General features: G+C 47.4%; 1 protein-coding gene across 1 annotated transcript in view; it reads left to right on the forward strand.

Annotated features, from left to right (window-relative positions):
- MSI2 (musashi RNA binding protein 2) overlaps positions 1-14,887 on the forward strand; it is a 333,055-nt gene that overhangs the window by 232,892 nt on the left and 85,276 nt on the right. The window contains exon 6 of the mRNA XM_015599259.2: positions 7,449-7,497. Within this exon, the coding sequence (XP_015454745.1) occupies positions 7,449-7,497 (49 nt within the window). The remainder of the gene's footprint in view (positions 1-7,448; positions 7,498-14,887) is intronic.

The following is a 14,887-nucleotide window of genomic DNA, read 5'->3' on the forward strand; positions in this document are numbered from 1 at the left end:
GAGCAGTCAAGCAGTCAGGGCTGACAACCACTGATCTAGATCTCAGTGTGAGCTAATGAGATTTTCCAGCCTGCTCTCTTTTCTCCTCCATTTTTCCTGTTGGGCAATGATTAAAGACAGACCAACCTCACTCTTGGTAAGACCACAGCATCCTGAGCAGTCTCGTTTCTATAAACTAGACACCATTACTGGGCTTTGGGACAGGCACAGATTTTGTTTCTGTCCAGCTGGTTGGGGGGAAGCAGAGAGCGGGGCCATCCTATGTTCTGAGACAACCGTGGGATAAGGCAGCCTCCGTCTCCAGGGCCGATTCCAGCAACTCTGTCCTGGACAGTCCTGCCTCGTATAGGAGTCTCCCCTCTTGTGAGTTTAGCGCCTTGAGTTTATAGAGCATAGTAAGCCCTGTTAAGCCCTGCACGCTATAGTATCATGGTATTGCATTCATGGGTGTTTATTTAAACTAACGTTGGAAGCGTTTGAGTGGGAGCAGGAAACGAAATTCAAGGGCATTTGTTCTGGGGGAGTTTGAAGAGCTGTGTTTCTTTTCTTCCCCTCCCTCTCCCTCCTTGTGTCTGGACAGATAATTTAAGGATCATTTGAAGTGCCATTTCCTGCTTGGTTCTTGATAACGTATGTTGTGCGGGTGTGTGTATTCGTTTCCCAAGAAAAGTAGGAAAATTCTCTGGGTGTGTTGGTCACAGCAAAGCTCTGGAACGTCCTCACAGAACAGAGAGTTTGCAAAGGACCAGCGGCAAATTTGATGCTCCTAGATGTCGTCCCAGCGGGCTCTGCGGTCCACGTTAGCATTCTAGGCGGAGAATCTTTGCGGAAGGATCTTAGGTGACCATCTCATACAGTTCCCTGTGTTCACAGATGAGAAACTAAGGACAGAGAGGGAGGTGACCTGTCCTCAGTGAGATCCCAGTGGAGCTAGGATTAGAACACGGATTCTGCCCATGCTTTGTGCAACACCACCTGCCGCTCTCAGCTGCCTCCCAGCACCTGCTGAGTTATCCCCGGCAACTCTTTTTCATTTAGCTGTCTCCTGAGAACAAGTTGTTTTCATCCCCAAATCAGCTTTACTCACTATGTAACTGGGGGGACAAAAACTGCAGGCAGGAGAAGCAGCAGTCTGGGGGCACACTCTAGGGTCCCAGCCTTTGGCTAACCAACTGGACAAACAGAATCTTTATGCTCTCTGACTTGAAAGGTTTCTTCTTCTTCAGCTAGCACTTGAGCTGGGCTGGCTAAAGTCTCACCTCTGGATATGGTCAGCACCATCTGGCTACTTCTAAAATCCCCCAGCAAGAATGTCTGGCTCACAATAAATCTTTTGACTCATTATAAAGAGAGTTCACTCCTTCATTAACTGAATTAGGATTAGAGAGGCATCACCCACTGACTTGAGTGCTAATTATTGCTGATTTTCATGGTGCTCATTTAGTGACGAACATGTTGCCAGTTTCTCTTGGCGCTTCTGGGATCTCCATCTCCGACCTTGCTGCCGGGGTGAGATTAAGAAGTGGTTCCTTCACACCCTAATACCTGTTTTTCACTTGGAATGTGGAACTTGAGAGTTTAATACTCAGCCCACGTTCTGTATTTTACTACCTTCCACCCCTTTTCTTGTCTGTTCACTGTCTAGCATTATCGAGACTTGATATATGTTCTGATAGAGTAAAAGCTTTCGTTTTGTTTTGTTTTGTTTTTTTTTTTTTTTTTTTGTTTTGAGACTTGATATATGTTCCGATAGAGTAAAAGCTTTTTTTTTTTTTTTGAGAACAGGGACCATCTACGAGTTACCTGTTGCCACAAGAACACTGTGTAACAAATGGCCACGAAACCTCCATGGCATGTAATAGCTGTTTATTTCACGTGTCTAGAGTCCACGAGGAGTGGTTCTGCTGATCTTGGCTGGGCTCACTGGCACGTTTTGCAGTTGACTATCTGTCAGTGCTTGTAGGTTGGCCTCAGCTAGAGCAACCAAAGGGACTTGGCCCTGCTCCACGTGTCTCTCATCCTCCAGCAGACTAGCTTGGGGATGCCCTTCTCATAGTGAATGCAGAGGTGCAAGAGAGAACGCGCAGAAACAAGCAACTCCTCTCAAGGCCGAGCCCCAAATGGGCATAAAGTTCTCTCCGCGTCATTTTATTGACCATATCAAGTCAAATTCAGATACGCAGGATGGGGAGGTAGACTCTGCCTTTCTGGGGAGAGGAAATGCAAAAGTACAGGGTAAGGGGTGCGAGGCCATTGATGGCAATCAGTCTGCCAGGGACCTGTGTCATTTACCTCTTCTTTGTACTTTGGCTGATGCTCTGCCTCTAGGGAGTGCCTAATAAATATATGTCCCATAAAAGTAAATAAAGTTAACGTTAGCTAGATTTTCTAATCAGGACTGAGTTGGCTGAGTGATGTAGACATTAATGAGAGTTTATCTGTTAGAAGGAAAGTTTACATCATCCTGGTAGAATCTGAATTTTTTCTGCACTGGGTGCAGGGCCAGCTTGGTTGCCACAAAGAAGTCCTTCTCTCTTTGTCATCTTTTCCATCATGGTCCTCCCTTTGCCATTTTTTCAAGATCTTAGGACACAAGTGTCCAAGAGTTGGGGAACAAAGGGGAGAACTGTTGCCAAACTGAAGTGTATCAGTTGCTTTTGGAAGAGAAGTTTTGTTCCACGTATTGAGTGCTGAGTGTATGTAAAGAGGAAGAAGCGGCTCTGCCCAGTGCCTTTGACCTTTGCTTTTGTTTCTCATCCTTGAGAGTAGCACATAGAAAGTAGGATCCACAGGCCAGGAGCTGCATCAGCATCACCCAGGAGCTTGTTAGAAACGCGAATGCTGCCGAGTCAGACATGCTGAGAGTCTGTGTTTTAACAAGCCCTCCGGGAAATTCTGACGTGGGGGAAGTTTGAGAAACCCTGCCCCACCCCCCAGGGCCATAGAGCTAACCGTACAGCTCCCGCTAATGACTCTCAGGTGTGGTGTGTGCATGGTACACACCTCTGAGGATGTTACAGCAGAGTCCAGACCTTTTGATAGGCAGAAATACACATTCAGGACTTTCTGGTGTCCATACAAAGGGAGGGGGCATCCTCAGACATCTCACGTCAAAGTTATTTCACCCTGCTTTGTTGTTCACATACATACATTACCAAGAATGCCAAGGCTGCATTTTAAACCTGCCTTATGTTATTAGAAGACACATCTCAAGGTACCAGGCATGTGCCAGGATGTAGGACAAAGTGTGTGCTGAAGTTCAGACATCTCCTCCTTCTCACTCTCTCCAGGGACCCCCAAGACTACTAGGTCTGTGGGCCCACCTTTGATGCAAAGAAGTCTGTAAGACAGGTGATGCTGAAGTTCAGACACCTCCTCTTTCTCACTCTCTCCGGGGACCCCCAAGACCACTAGGTCTGTGGGCCCCACCTTTGATGCAAAGAAGTCTGTAAGACAGGTGAGGGCACTGTCAACACAAATAGCAGTACTGATCTTAAAAGGGAAGGTGGTATCCCTTGAGGAGGCATTTCACAAGGGTTAAGGGTTAATGGCCTGAAAAAACCCTGTTTCCACCTCTCCCCCAAGTTTTTGTGATCTTCTAGCACCCCAGATGAGGCCTGGCCTGCATGTTGTATCTGATGACTCTGTACAGCCAACTAATCAGTCTCAGTCTGTCTCTGTCTCTGTCTCTGTCTCTGTCTCTGTCTCTGTCTCTGTCTCTGTCTCTGTCTCTCTCCCTCTCTCTACCTCTCTCACCCTCTGTATGTGTGTGAAAGAGAAAGACAGATGGGGACAAACACACAGCGTTATCAGTTTACTGGCTCCCTCTCTCGCCCTCTGTATGTGTGTGAAAGAGAAAGAGAGAGAGAAAGACAGACGGGGACAAACACACAGCGTTATCAGTTTACTGGCTCCGAGGTCGAATCCTAGTCACCTTGACTGTCCCCTCGTTCCCCCGTGACGGAGACACACACAAGCCGCTTCTGTTTGATTCTCATAGAACCGTGAGAAACAGCCCCGTATGTGAGGCCATGTTTTTCATTCTATTCAGTCTTTGTATATTCAGATTCTTCCAGTTTCAGCTCTTGCTGTTCTGCCAGATTTCCATCGCATTGATGGCTTCTCTGAATTAATGTGTTTTGCAATCGCTGAAAAGTTTTTTTCCCCCCAAGCACCGGGACTTATCCAGATTGATTTTTTTTTTTTCCCTTTCTCTTTCCTCTCTAGCTACTTCTTAGATGTTTTATTTTGTTAAGTGTTAATAGAATTTTTCTTTTGGCCTGACACTTTATCTATTCAGGGGGTCTTTGCAAGTCCCATTGTACAACTGGACTATGGAGGAAAGAGCTCTATTCTTTTCGACAATGGTTGCCCTAAAAAATATACACCGCTCCTCCCCCTCGCTCACCAGGATAGAGCGAATGATGGGAGGGCAGCAGCAAAAAACGCCCAGACTAAGGCAGAAAAAGGGGGAGCCACTTATGCACTGTTGAAAGGGGGGTTTGAAACTACATTATTTTAAAAATTCAAAATATTTATTTCCTAAGGGGATCTGAGTTTCAGTACCAAAACATAGCCAACACAGAAGGGAGGCTGTTTTTCTTACTGTTAGACATTTTTAGCTCAAAATATGGACTTGGCAAACATGTTAGAAAATATGGAGATGGGTGCGAAACAGATGTCACATTTACCTGCGTGATACCCAACAGGCTTCAGCCCCCACCCAGCCGCACCCCAGGCATTGGAATTCTAATCGAGGCCCAGGGTCTGAATCTGCGACACCATATGCTCAAGTGTGACTACTCTGTGTACAAACAAACCCGTTGATCTTCTGGTGGTTTTGCTTGAGCGGTGCATAGGAGGCAGATGCTGTGGTGTGTAGGGCCTCAGCAGGTGCCCGGGGGACTCGCCAAGCCTCTGGCCAGGGAGGAGTCTGCTGAAGGCACCCAGGCTCCAAAATAGCATTACCTACTCCCATCAGCCTGGTGCCCGGGAGAGAGAGGGCGGCTTCCTACTGGAGGATCAGTTACCATGCAAGGCCATTTTCCTCCCAGTAACTGACTTCAGAAATGGGGACCAGAAAGGGAAGGCCCCAGGAGCTTGTTCGTTCAGGCTCAGTTGCTTAGCAACAAAAGGGGGTCCTGACTCAAGAAGAGATTTTTAAGTGAGGCCAGTGTCTTGGAGGTTTGTCTAGCTTGTCTAACCGCCTCTTCCATTCTTACCTTGACTTTGCTTTTTCCCCTGTTGTACATGATGATGTCTAGAAAAAATGGATTTGATTTGTCTGGAAGCACCATTTTAAACTTGGTTTTATTGCTTCGCCCAGTGTCCTCCCCTCCGTCGAAGACTATAGTCTGGGAGGAGTGAGGAATGAAGAACCTATGAATTCTTTTCTCAGCCGGCTTAGATCAGGCCCCCACGCTCATTTGGGAGCCTTCGAGCTCCAGTGAACAGTGCTCAGCCCTTCCCGACCACATACACACACTGAAATTGCTCCAAGCACAGAGCCCTGTGGTTAACAGTTTTGTTCTCCCATAACCACATGGGTTGGGTTATATTTTTGCTGCCAACCTTGGGCACAGAATGAAGGAAGAGGCCGGGCCGCTTACCTGACCAAATCAGGTACCATCCCCCAGTGAGTAGCTGATTGGCTAGGGTAACACCTGCACTAAAGATGTGTATTTTGTGGAACAAAAAGGATTAGATTATGAATAAAAGGAGTGGAGTTCAAAGCCAAATCTAATTTAGTAAGTGTCAGTTTCTCGAGATCTAGGTGGGAATCAAGTGTGGATCCTGAAATCTTATTGCTAGAAATGTTCAGAGGGTTGCTGGATGCACAGGAAGACTGAAGAAGGGCCTAGGAAGAGACAGAAGATGCCTTGGATATTTCTTCTCCTTGATGTTTTTGAAAGGTTCTAGCATGAATGTATTAGTCCACAGATGGGTGGCTTAAATGAATTCATTGTCTCACAATTCTAGAGGCTTGGAAGTCCGAGATCAAGATGTAGGCAGGGTTGGTTTCTTCTGAGGCTTCTCTCCGTGGTTTGTAGGTGATCACTTTCTCTGTCTTCGCATCATCTCGTCTCTGTACCTGTGTCCAGATTTCCTCTTCTTAAAAGGGCACCAGTTGTACTGGATCAGGGCCCACGCGAATGACCTCATTTTAACTATTACCTCCTTAAAGACTCTGTCTCCAAATACAGTCACACTTTGACATACTAGGGGTTAGGACTTAAACATATGAATGGAGCAGGGAGTACAATTTAGTCCTTAACGATCAAGTTCCATTGTTTATAACAAAACAATTTAAATATTAATCAGAAGGATAATTAAGCTATAGCTTCTCAATCCATGAAATATTATGCAGCAGTCAAGATAGTATTCACAATATCTCACGCTCATTAGGTTGACTGCTATCCAAAAAGGAGAGAGAGAGAGAAAAGAAAAGTGTTGGCTAGGACGTGGAGAAATTGGAACCTGTGTGCGTTGTCGGTGGGAATGTAAAATGGTGCTGCCAGTGTGGAAAACAGTATGGTGGTTCCTTAAAAAATTAAAAATAGAATTACCACATGATCTAGCAATTTCACTTCTGGGTATATACCCAAAAGAAATGAAAGCAGGGACTTGAAGATATGTTTGTACACCCATGTTCATGGCAGTGTTACTCATAATAGCCAAAACCTAAGTATCCATCAGTAGGTGAATGATAAGCAAAATGTGATATACATACAATGGAATATGGATGAACCTTGAGGACATTATGCTAATTATAATAAACCAGTCACAAAAAGATACATACTATGTGATTCTCCTTAAACGAGGTACTATGAGTAGTCACAGTCATAGAGACAGAAAGTAGGATGGTGGTTGCCAGGGGCCGAGGGGCTGAAGGGATGGGGAGTTATTGTTTAATGGGCATAGAGTTTCAGTGTTCCGAGGTGAAGGAGTTCTGGAGCTGGATCGTGGTGATGTGATGTTAGTGCAACATTATGGATGTATTTAACACCACTGAACCATACACTTAAAAATGTTTAAGGTGGCAATTTTTATATTATGTATATTTTACCATAAAAAAAAAACCTAGGAAAAAAAGATAGTATTCACAATGTAGTAACCTGGGAATTTTTTGCAATACTGTAGTATTCCGTATAAAAAAAGAACAAAGGAAAAATTTTGTATACAATATGTTTTAAACTCTGTTAAAATAGACATAGATGTTTTTTAAAGCAAAAACTATAGGGAAATAAATGCACCAGATGTTAACTGTGGTTGTGCTAGGTGGAAAGACCAAATGACAGGTGATCTATTTTTCTTTCTAAGTTTTTGTATTTTCAAATAGAATTTAATGAGCAACTATGACTAATATAATGGAATCCGCCCCATACGTAATGTTTTGTGTATTTGGTTAAAATTGCTAAAGCAGGCTCTATTCTCTGTTTGTTTTGCAGGTGGAGGATGCAATGCTGATGTTTGATAAGACCACCAACAGGCACAGAGGTAAGAACCCCGGTGTAAGGTCGCCTTTCCGTTTCTTGCCACCCTAGTCCCACAGACAACAGATACAGCAAATTAAGCAGATAGAGTTGGCCATCTGTTGAAGATCTGAATTAATGGAGAGTCACAATAGCATAAAGGGACCAGATACTGGACAGTTCAAAAAACCATTTCCTTATGACTTGAGAATTGTCATTTAATTATGCAGCCACGCCCAGCAGAGGTTCAGATATACTTTTCAAATCCCGGCTTTCTAAACCTCAGCACTAAGTGATCCAAGTAGAAATTATTCCATAGCAATTACTCTATTGAGTTTCCAATTTGCATTGAGAGGGAGGGGATTTGGAAGCACACTGTCAATCCAGAGAACTAAAAGGGGGCGGGGAGGGAAGCCTCGTTATAGGTTTATTGGATGTGTACAGTGATTATAGACTAGGAAATGCCCTTCCGCACCTCTGGGATGTTTGGAGGGCATCTGTGACTACTCATATTTTCTCTTGAGCTCTTATTGTCCCATCCGTGTTTTAGAAAACGGGTCTCAGCTTGGGATCTGTAAACCCCTGAAATGACACGCAAAATGTTTTGTTTGTGCTTTCCTTGGGAAAGGATCCCTAGCTTTGAACAGATTCTCAAAGGGGTTTCTAACCTCCGTCTCCCCTAACCCCCCAAAAAAGAACACATTAAAATTATTGTTTTAAACAGAAAATTGGATGAATCTAGAAAAATCCACCCCAGAGGAAATAGGGTAAATGTTATGGTACAACATTCCAGCCTCCTATTCTCAGGACGCGCCTGGTTTCCGGGGTTCCTATTAACAGGGCGCTATTGGGCAGAGCTTCCGAAGTGGGGTGGCAGGAAGCAACGTTCTCGAGCGGAGCTGGAGAGAGCGGTGTTTCCTTGCCACTCGGATTGCATTTAGATGTTTCTTGTGTTGTTTACATTCTTGCTGTCAACTGTGATTAGAAGCAGTTACCCAGGGCCGACCGTCTCTCCTGTTTGGAGCAGGCAGGAGGAGTGAAAGGGAGGAAGCAGCGGAGTGGGAACCGTTGCTGGTGGGGGCGGGGGAAGGAAGGGGCTGTCCTGAGTGTGTGCGCCTGGTCCTCGGCTCCTCATGCATCGCCTGCAGCGTCCTCGAAAGGGAAAATGGAAAGGTGCGCAGAACACTGGGGTGTCCATGGTGTATACATGTTGAGGAGGGCTGAGGAGTGGAGGGAGGCCAGGAGAGAAAAGACGAGCTTATAGGTGTGGAATGACTGCCTTTGTCCTCTGCATTGCTCAGGGGCAAGAGCTGAGAGAGTGACACAGGACGGTGACACCTGCGATGGGCAATTCACAGTTATCCTGTACCATCACCCACATTGCGTCGCCTTTCATGGTTTCCCAAGCATTGCTGTCACGTGACCACAGAGCATCCAACCCAGATGTTCTGGGTTGGGTGGAGCCCTCTCATTACATCTTCATCGCAGTGGCTTTGGGGAAATCATGTAACTTCTTCATGCCTCTGTTTTTTCACCCGTGAAATGAGGGTGACTTTAGTACTTCTTATAGGCTTGTTTGGAGAGTGGAGTGCCAGGCACATTGTCGCCTGTGCATAAACTTTAGCGCTTCCTCCTTTTTCTTATCATCGTCATCACCTCCGCTTTGTCTGTGAGATAACCACAGCTCAGAGGAGGTGACTGCTACACCCAAGGTCAGAGCAGCGACTCAGACCTACGGCTGCTGATTTCAAATTCTACTCTTTCTCTGTCGTCTTCACATGGGGAAGGGTTTGTTAAGAACGTTTCATCTCTTTATTTGCAGGGTGGGCGAGGCCCATCTGAACATGGCACTAGTGTCCAATGTTAGAATTCGTAGTCCTGGAACATACCTGAGTGGCCTCTAGTCAGTATTATTATCATTCTTTTTTGAATATCAATGAATAAAAAGGTATTTTTAATCTCCTGCTCTGTGTCAGGCCCTGTGCTGGAGGAAATGATAAATCGTATCATTCGACCCTCACAGCTGTGCAGGTAAAGGGGTTTGTCATCTGAGGAACCGGAGAAGGCCGGTGACTCTGTGTGTAGTAACTGGCAGAGGTACACTCACACTCAGGACGTCAGGCTCCTGGGTTCCAGGAAAAGTTCTCCCTTCTTACTAACCCAGTTGCTGCCTGCTGTGGGTGAAGCCTCTTCCCTTTGCCCAGAGGTGCTAAGTACAGTGATGAGGCGGTGATCCCTCTGTGCCTGGTTGAGGGAACCCTTTCCTGCTGTGAGGCGGAGGGCGTCCAGTCCATGGTCCCGTGCTCAGAGTGGCTGCAGGGACGTCCGTGCTTGCAGTCCGAAGTCAGGACTTTGGGTGGGCATAGGTGGGTGGGCAGAGCCCCCGATGTATGCACGGCCTGCCCAAGCCAAGGCAGGGCCTGCACTAGCATCCTTCTGCCCTGCCAGAGTTTCCAAATTCTTTTGGTGGATGCAAGACCCTTTACATAATTTATGAAGCCAGAACAGATGACAGGTGGGGCATCTTATTCAACAAGTATTAAGAATTTCAAGATGACAACAGAGCATTCAATCCCGAGTGGAGCCCTTCTGAGCATGCGCCGTATGTGACCGCATAGGCTGCCCACCCATGAAGCGGCCTGAATGGGAACAGGCAGCTGGTGGGGCCGGGGAGGACAGGCGGGAGGGAAGATGTGCCTGGAAGTTTCAACAGGAAGGACCTGACATGCTGCGTCCCCTTTTCTCCCGCATAGCAGTCTGTTCCCTGAGGGGCTTTGGCCTGTGCACGTATTCCAACCCCTCTAACCAGCTGAGGAGGGTTTCTTTTTGAAGTGGGTGCTAAGCTGGGGTAATACTTCAGTGATTTAGAGCAGTTAGGGGAGGAAAGAATTTTTTAAGAAAAGAACATATCGTAGCAGAAACACAACTGTGTATATGGAGTCGGAGGGTGGCCCCCCATCCCTGGCTTGATGGAATGTGCATTTGGAATCAGATGATAAGCACACACACAAAATAAAATCCTCCTGCAGCCACCTTGCCCCAACCTTCCCATCACCTCCTCAGCTTCCTGTTTTCCATTATCTTATCAGGAGGAAAGTGCTGCACTAGCAGAAGCTGAGGACACCTCTCTGGCTGGCACTGCCTCTCTAGCTTTCTTCTTAAAGAGCCCCAAACCATTAACCTCTTGGCATTGTCACAGCACTTGCTCAGCACTTCTCATCAAACTCCTAACCCGGCCCTGCTGGGCAGCCTGCAGTATTGCCTCATCCTTAACCCCAGGCATTTGAAAACCACCTGTGTGCCCTTGGAACTGTGACAGCTGCTCTTCAGGGAGAACTACATGGGACTGGGCCTGGTTTTTCTGAGAGTCTGGTCAGTCAGGCTCAAGGGACCCACGCAGGCCACACTTGCCATTATGGGCCAGGGATCAGGGCAGAATTTCCACTCTTTGCCCCACAGTGGCCATTTCCTGCCCCTGTTCTCTGTTGGGTCCAGTAGGTTACTTTTGCACAACAGTTTGCTTCTCCTGTTTCCAGAAGCACTAGCCTGTGTCTCTTCCCGTATTAAATCTGCACTTGGACCGTTTGGCACCGTGGGAAAGGTCTTAGGGGACAGGAGACAGTGAGCCCTCCCTCATCCCGGAAGCAGGAAGGAAGTCGAGCAGCAGTTAGTTGAGTCACACAGAAGTGCGGAGTCTTCCTACCTTTCTCCTCACAGAGACTGCCTTTCAGCTTCTGCTTTCCCTTGATGTTTAGCCGGAGGCACTTTTCCTAATTTCGCTGAACACCTCAGGCTCCTACTCTGAAAAATACAGGAACTGGGACTGATGAGTTCCTGGACCTGAAGTATGTTTCTGGCTTTTAGCTTTTTATCTGAGACAGTATCCAAGATTAATTCCTTCTTTATTTTATTAGCCAGGGGAGGGAGGTGGGCAGGTGTAGGCTGGGTCCCCCGAGATGAGGGTTAGCATGCAGGAGTGCCCTAGACGAGGAAGCTGGCAGAGGGGGAAGCCCGTCTGTGATGCCGTGGGGAATTCTGAAGACGGCGCTGACCCCAGGTGGGGTGAGAGGGCTTGCCTTTCTCTCTGTATGTTGATTAGTCATTGGATGCAGCCCATCCCAGGAAGCAGGTGTGACCTTGGGCTTCTACTGTGGAAATCCTGGAGGGGGCGGACAGCTGGAGGCCATCCTCCAGAGGCACTCCTAGCAGATACCAAAGCGGGATCTGGGTGTCCCATCACAGTGCATACCATGGTGGTCCAGTGGGTTCTGTGTTAACCAAGCCATGCTGACACACTCGGTAGAAACAGCCAGCACTTTCTGAGCACTTAACATACCAAGTGCCTGTGCATACTGTTGCATCGTCATGACAGACAGTCTTAGGTGAACCCAGCTTCCCAGCATCCCCCTCTAGACAGGTGTACACCCAGCCTACCTGAAGCAGAGCTCATGTTCTGACACTGTGCAAGCACCGTGCTAAGCAGTGGTTTAAAGCAGGGGAGCTGGTGATGTTAAGAGCTAGAACACCTCCTTCTTATTAGTCCTTCTCCATACCTACCCTTCTTGGTGGACTATGGTGCACCTCCATTTGCAGATGAAGAAACTGAGGCACGGAGAGTTTTAGAATGTCCCATAGCAGGTTCTTACAGCCAGGAAAGAGCTGTGCTACTGGTAGAAGCTGAGGCCTTCCTTGGCCGCGCCCATCACTTCATTCCTTGGCCTTCCATGAGGTTATTTGTTCCCAAGGGGAGGGAGTGTGGTGGCTTTCCAGTTTTCTCAGAGTCATTTCATTTGCTCTTTAAAAGTTGTTAGAGGTGGTCCGAAAAATATTGGACTGATCATCAAATAATTTAATCACTGGGGATAAGTTTGTTGCTTTCTCCTTGCAAAACTTAGATAAGATCTTGAATTCAGCATTAGGTATCGATCCCAGAGTTGGGCTGGCGGGGGAGAGGCGCTGAGGAAGAAGCTACAAGGTGCTGCCCTTTCTGAGTCACTGCTTGGTTGGCAGAGGCTGAGGGGGATTGGGAACCATAGCAGGGAGCGGGAGAGGGGGGGACCGTTCAGCTCTCTCCCCACCCTCCCCGCATCAGCCCTGTTTGAGAACGTGGAATGTGGGGGTGCTGGTTGCTAAATACATCTCACACTTCCTTATGGGGGGCCCTCCATGAGCACCATTCCAGGGGAGACTCAGCTGCCCCTCCTTCTGACCCCAGGGTTCTAGGTTGATGAACCCTGCACTGTTGGCTCCTTCCAAATCTGCCCCATCAGGGGAGAGCTGGGTGGTTGGGGGCTCCACGGAAAATGAGCCGGGTGTCTTTGAAGCTTATCGGACACCTGGTGGGGGTCAGCTGGAGAGGGAGTGGCGTCCAGGGGAGCACAGAGGAGACTTGGAGACTTCTTACTCCCTGTGGCTCCCATTACCCAGCAGGCCTGTTTGCTGCATAACAGTGCCAGAGGCAAAGGAACAGGATACACTGAGAGAAAAATAAAGATCAGTGTGATAGATGACTCCTCTCCCAACTGTTAGCAGTCTCTTATTAAGTGCAATGCTAATGGCTTTGGAGAGGAACAGCAGCTCTGAGGCAGACCCCAGCCCCCCAACAGGCCCCCTCGCTGTATTGTCCTCAGCCCCAGAGTGGTTTCGTGAACCTCAGTGAGCGGGCTTACCATGTGGCTGGCTGTGGGACTGAGCTGGCTTCTCCCCCAAAGCTCGCATATCTCTGTCCCTAAAAGTTTAAGGTCTTCGTAAATTGTATAATCAGTTTATTTATTAAAATGGTGCCAGTGAGATGAAGCTAAAACTGTGATAGGAGATAATGCTTTTCTAAGGAGAAAAAATAGCCCTTAATGTCCTGACTACCTGCCAGACACTCACTTTTGAAATTGACCTCTGAAGTCTATACCGACTCTTTTATGTACACTAAAATGATTAAGAATTACACTATAATTATTTGTGTGTTGGAGCCTATTTCCCAAGGCCGGGGAGGGGAGGGACATGTCGGAAGAGTTACACAAAGGCATAAATTAAAAATAAAATGGTATTGCTTTGTTTATAGGTGTGGGATGTCAAAGATAATGTGTGTGTGTGTTTTCTAATGAGATTCTGGCATTCCGACTACGTTGGTAAGAGGGTTGGAACCCTACAACTCATAAATGTGACTTTGTGGGACGCGGGAAGATGTGTGCTTCACAAAGAGGCTAGGTCCATCTGGTTGGGAAAGTTATTAGGTGGGGTGGAAAGCATGTTAAGGGTTTGCAGAATCACAGCTTGTGATGACATTAGTGCTGATGTGACACGAGGGCATCTTGCAAAACACCAGTGCCCACAGTTTGGGTCTGGTGCAAGATTTCGCTGACCGGTCCGCCCATCCTGGAAGAGTCACGCCCTTTGCATTTCCCCACCTCTCGGATCTGTTCTCTCATCCTTCGTGCTAATTGCTAATGGTGTCAGGCACCCATCACACTCCACCCCGAGTCTGAGATGGGTTAAAGGGGTTTGTTGGAAACCTGTAAACCAATAGCTGATCATTATTGGTATTGATTCCAGTTCTGCACCTGAATTGGAAGCCGGCTGACAAGAAAGCTGCTGGTCTCTCATAGACCAGCACAGAGCTTTCCATCTGGTCCATAGTAGGATGTGGCCATCAAGCACGCCCTTGGGCTCTTTAATGCAAGTAGAGGTCTAGATCAGGTTGGGTGATAACACTAAGAAAGAGACTGGTAAACCAGTCTCCAGCAGAGAATGTTCAGAATGGGGTAGAGACTCGATACCATTGAGTCTCATCCAGGCTGTTCAGAGAGAAGAGACTTGGGAGCCAGGGGGTGAGGGTCTGGCGGTGATGTGGACATTAATTGCAGTGCTTCTGTCTGGAATCATTCTAAAGCCAGAGCTGTATAAGGGGGATAGGCGTGCTTGTATGTCCACCATGAGGGGTGCACCCCATCTTCTTCACTCCCCTTCAGGGCTTTGCCCTGCCTGTGGGCTGTGCAAACTTGCTCCACCCACCCTGGCCCCCAGCATCTTCCCCACAAGGCCTGGCCTGTCACCTGACCCATCTCAGGCCCTCCTCCAGAGCCTACAAGGAGTCTATGAGGAACGCTGGGTAAGGGAGGGGAGGGTGTGAAGAGCCACAGCCTCCACCCTGAGCCATCACTCAGAGCCCAGCCCCCTGGAGCTGTCTGCACATTTTATTTTCTCGTTAAATAAACACCATTAGCCTTCCCGAGAAATTGGTGCAAACATGACCTCACAAATAACCAATTAAAAGGGCGAGGTTGAAGGAGAATATGAATTTGAAAACATGCAGAGGAGGCCATTAAAGATTCCTGTAGATGCCCCAGCGCCGGCAACATCGATCTGGGACCTTAATTTTATTTCTGACGGGAAAGCTAGGAGTGTGCTTTAATCCCACC

Source organism: Pteropus alecto, unplaced genomic scaffold, assembly GCF_000325575.1.
Source record: "Pteropus alecto unplaced genomic scaffold, ASM32557v1 scaffold98, whole genome shotgun sequence".
In the NCBI taxonomy this organism is placed as follows: Eukaryota; Metazoa; Chordata; class Mammalia; order Chiroptera; family Pteropodidae; genus Pteropus; species Pteropus alecto.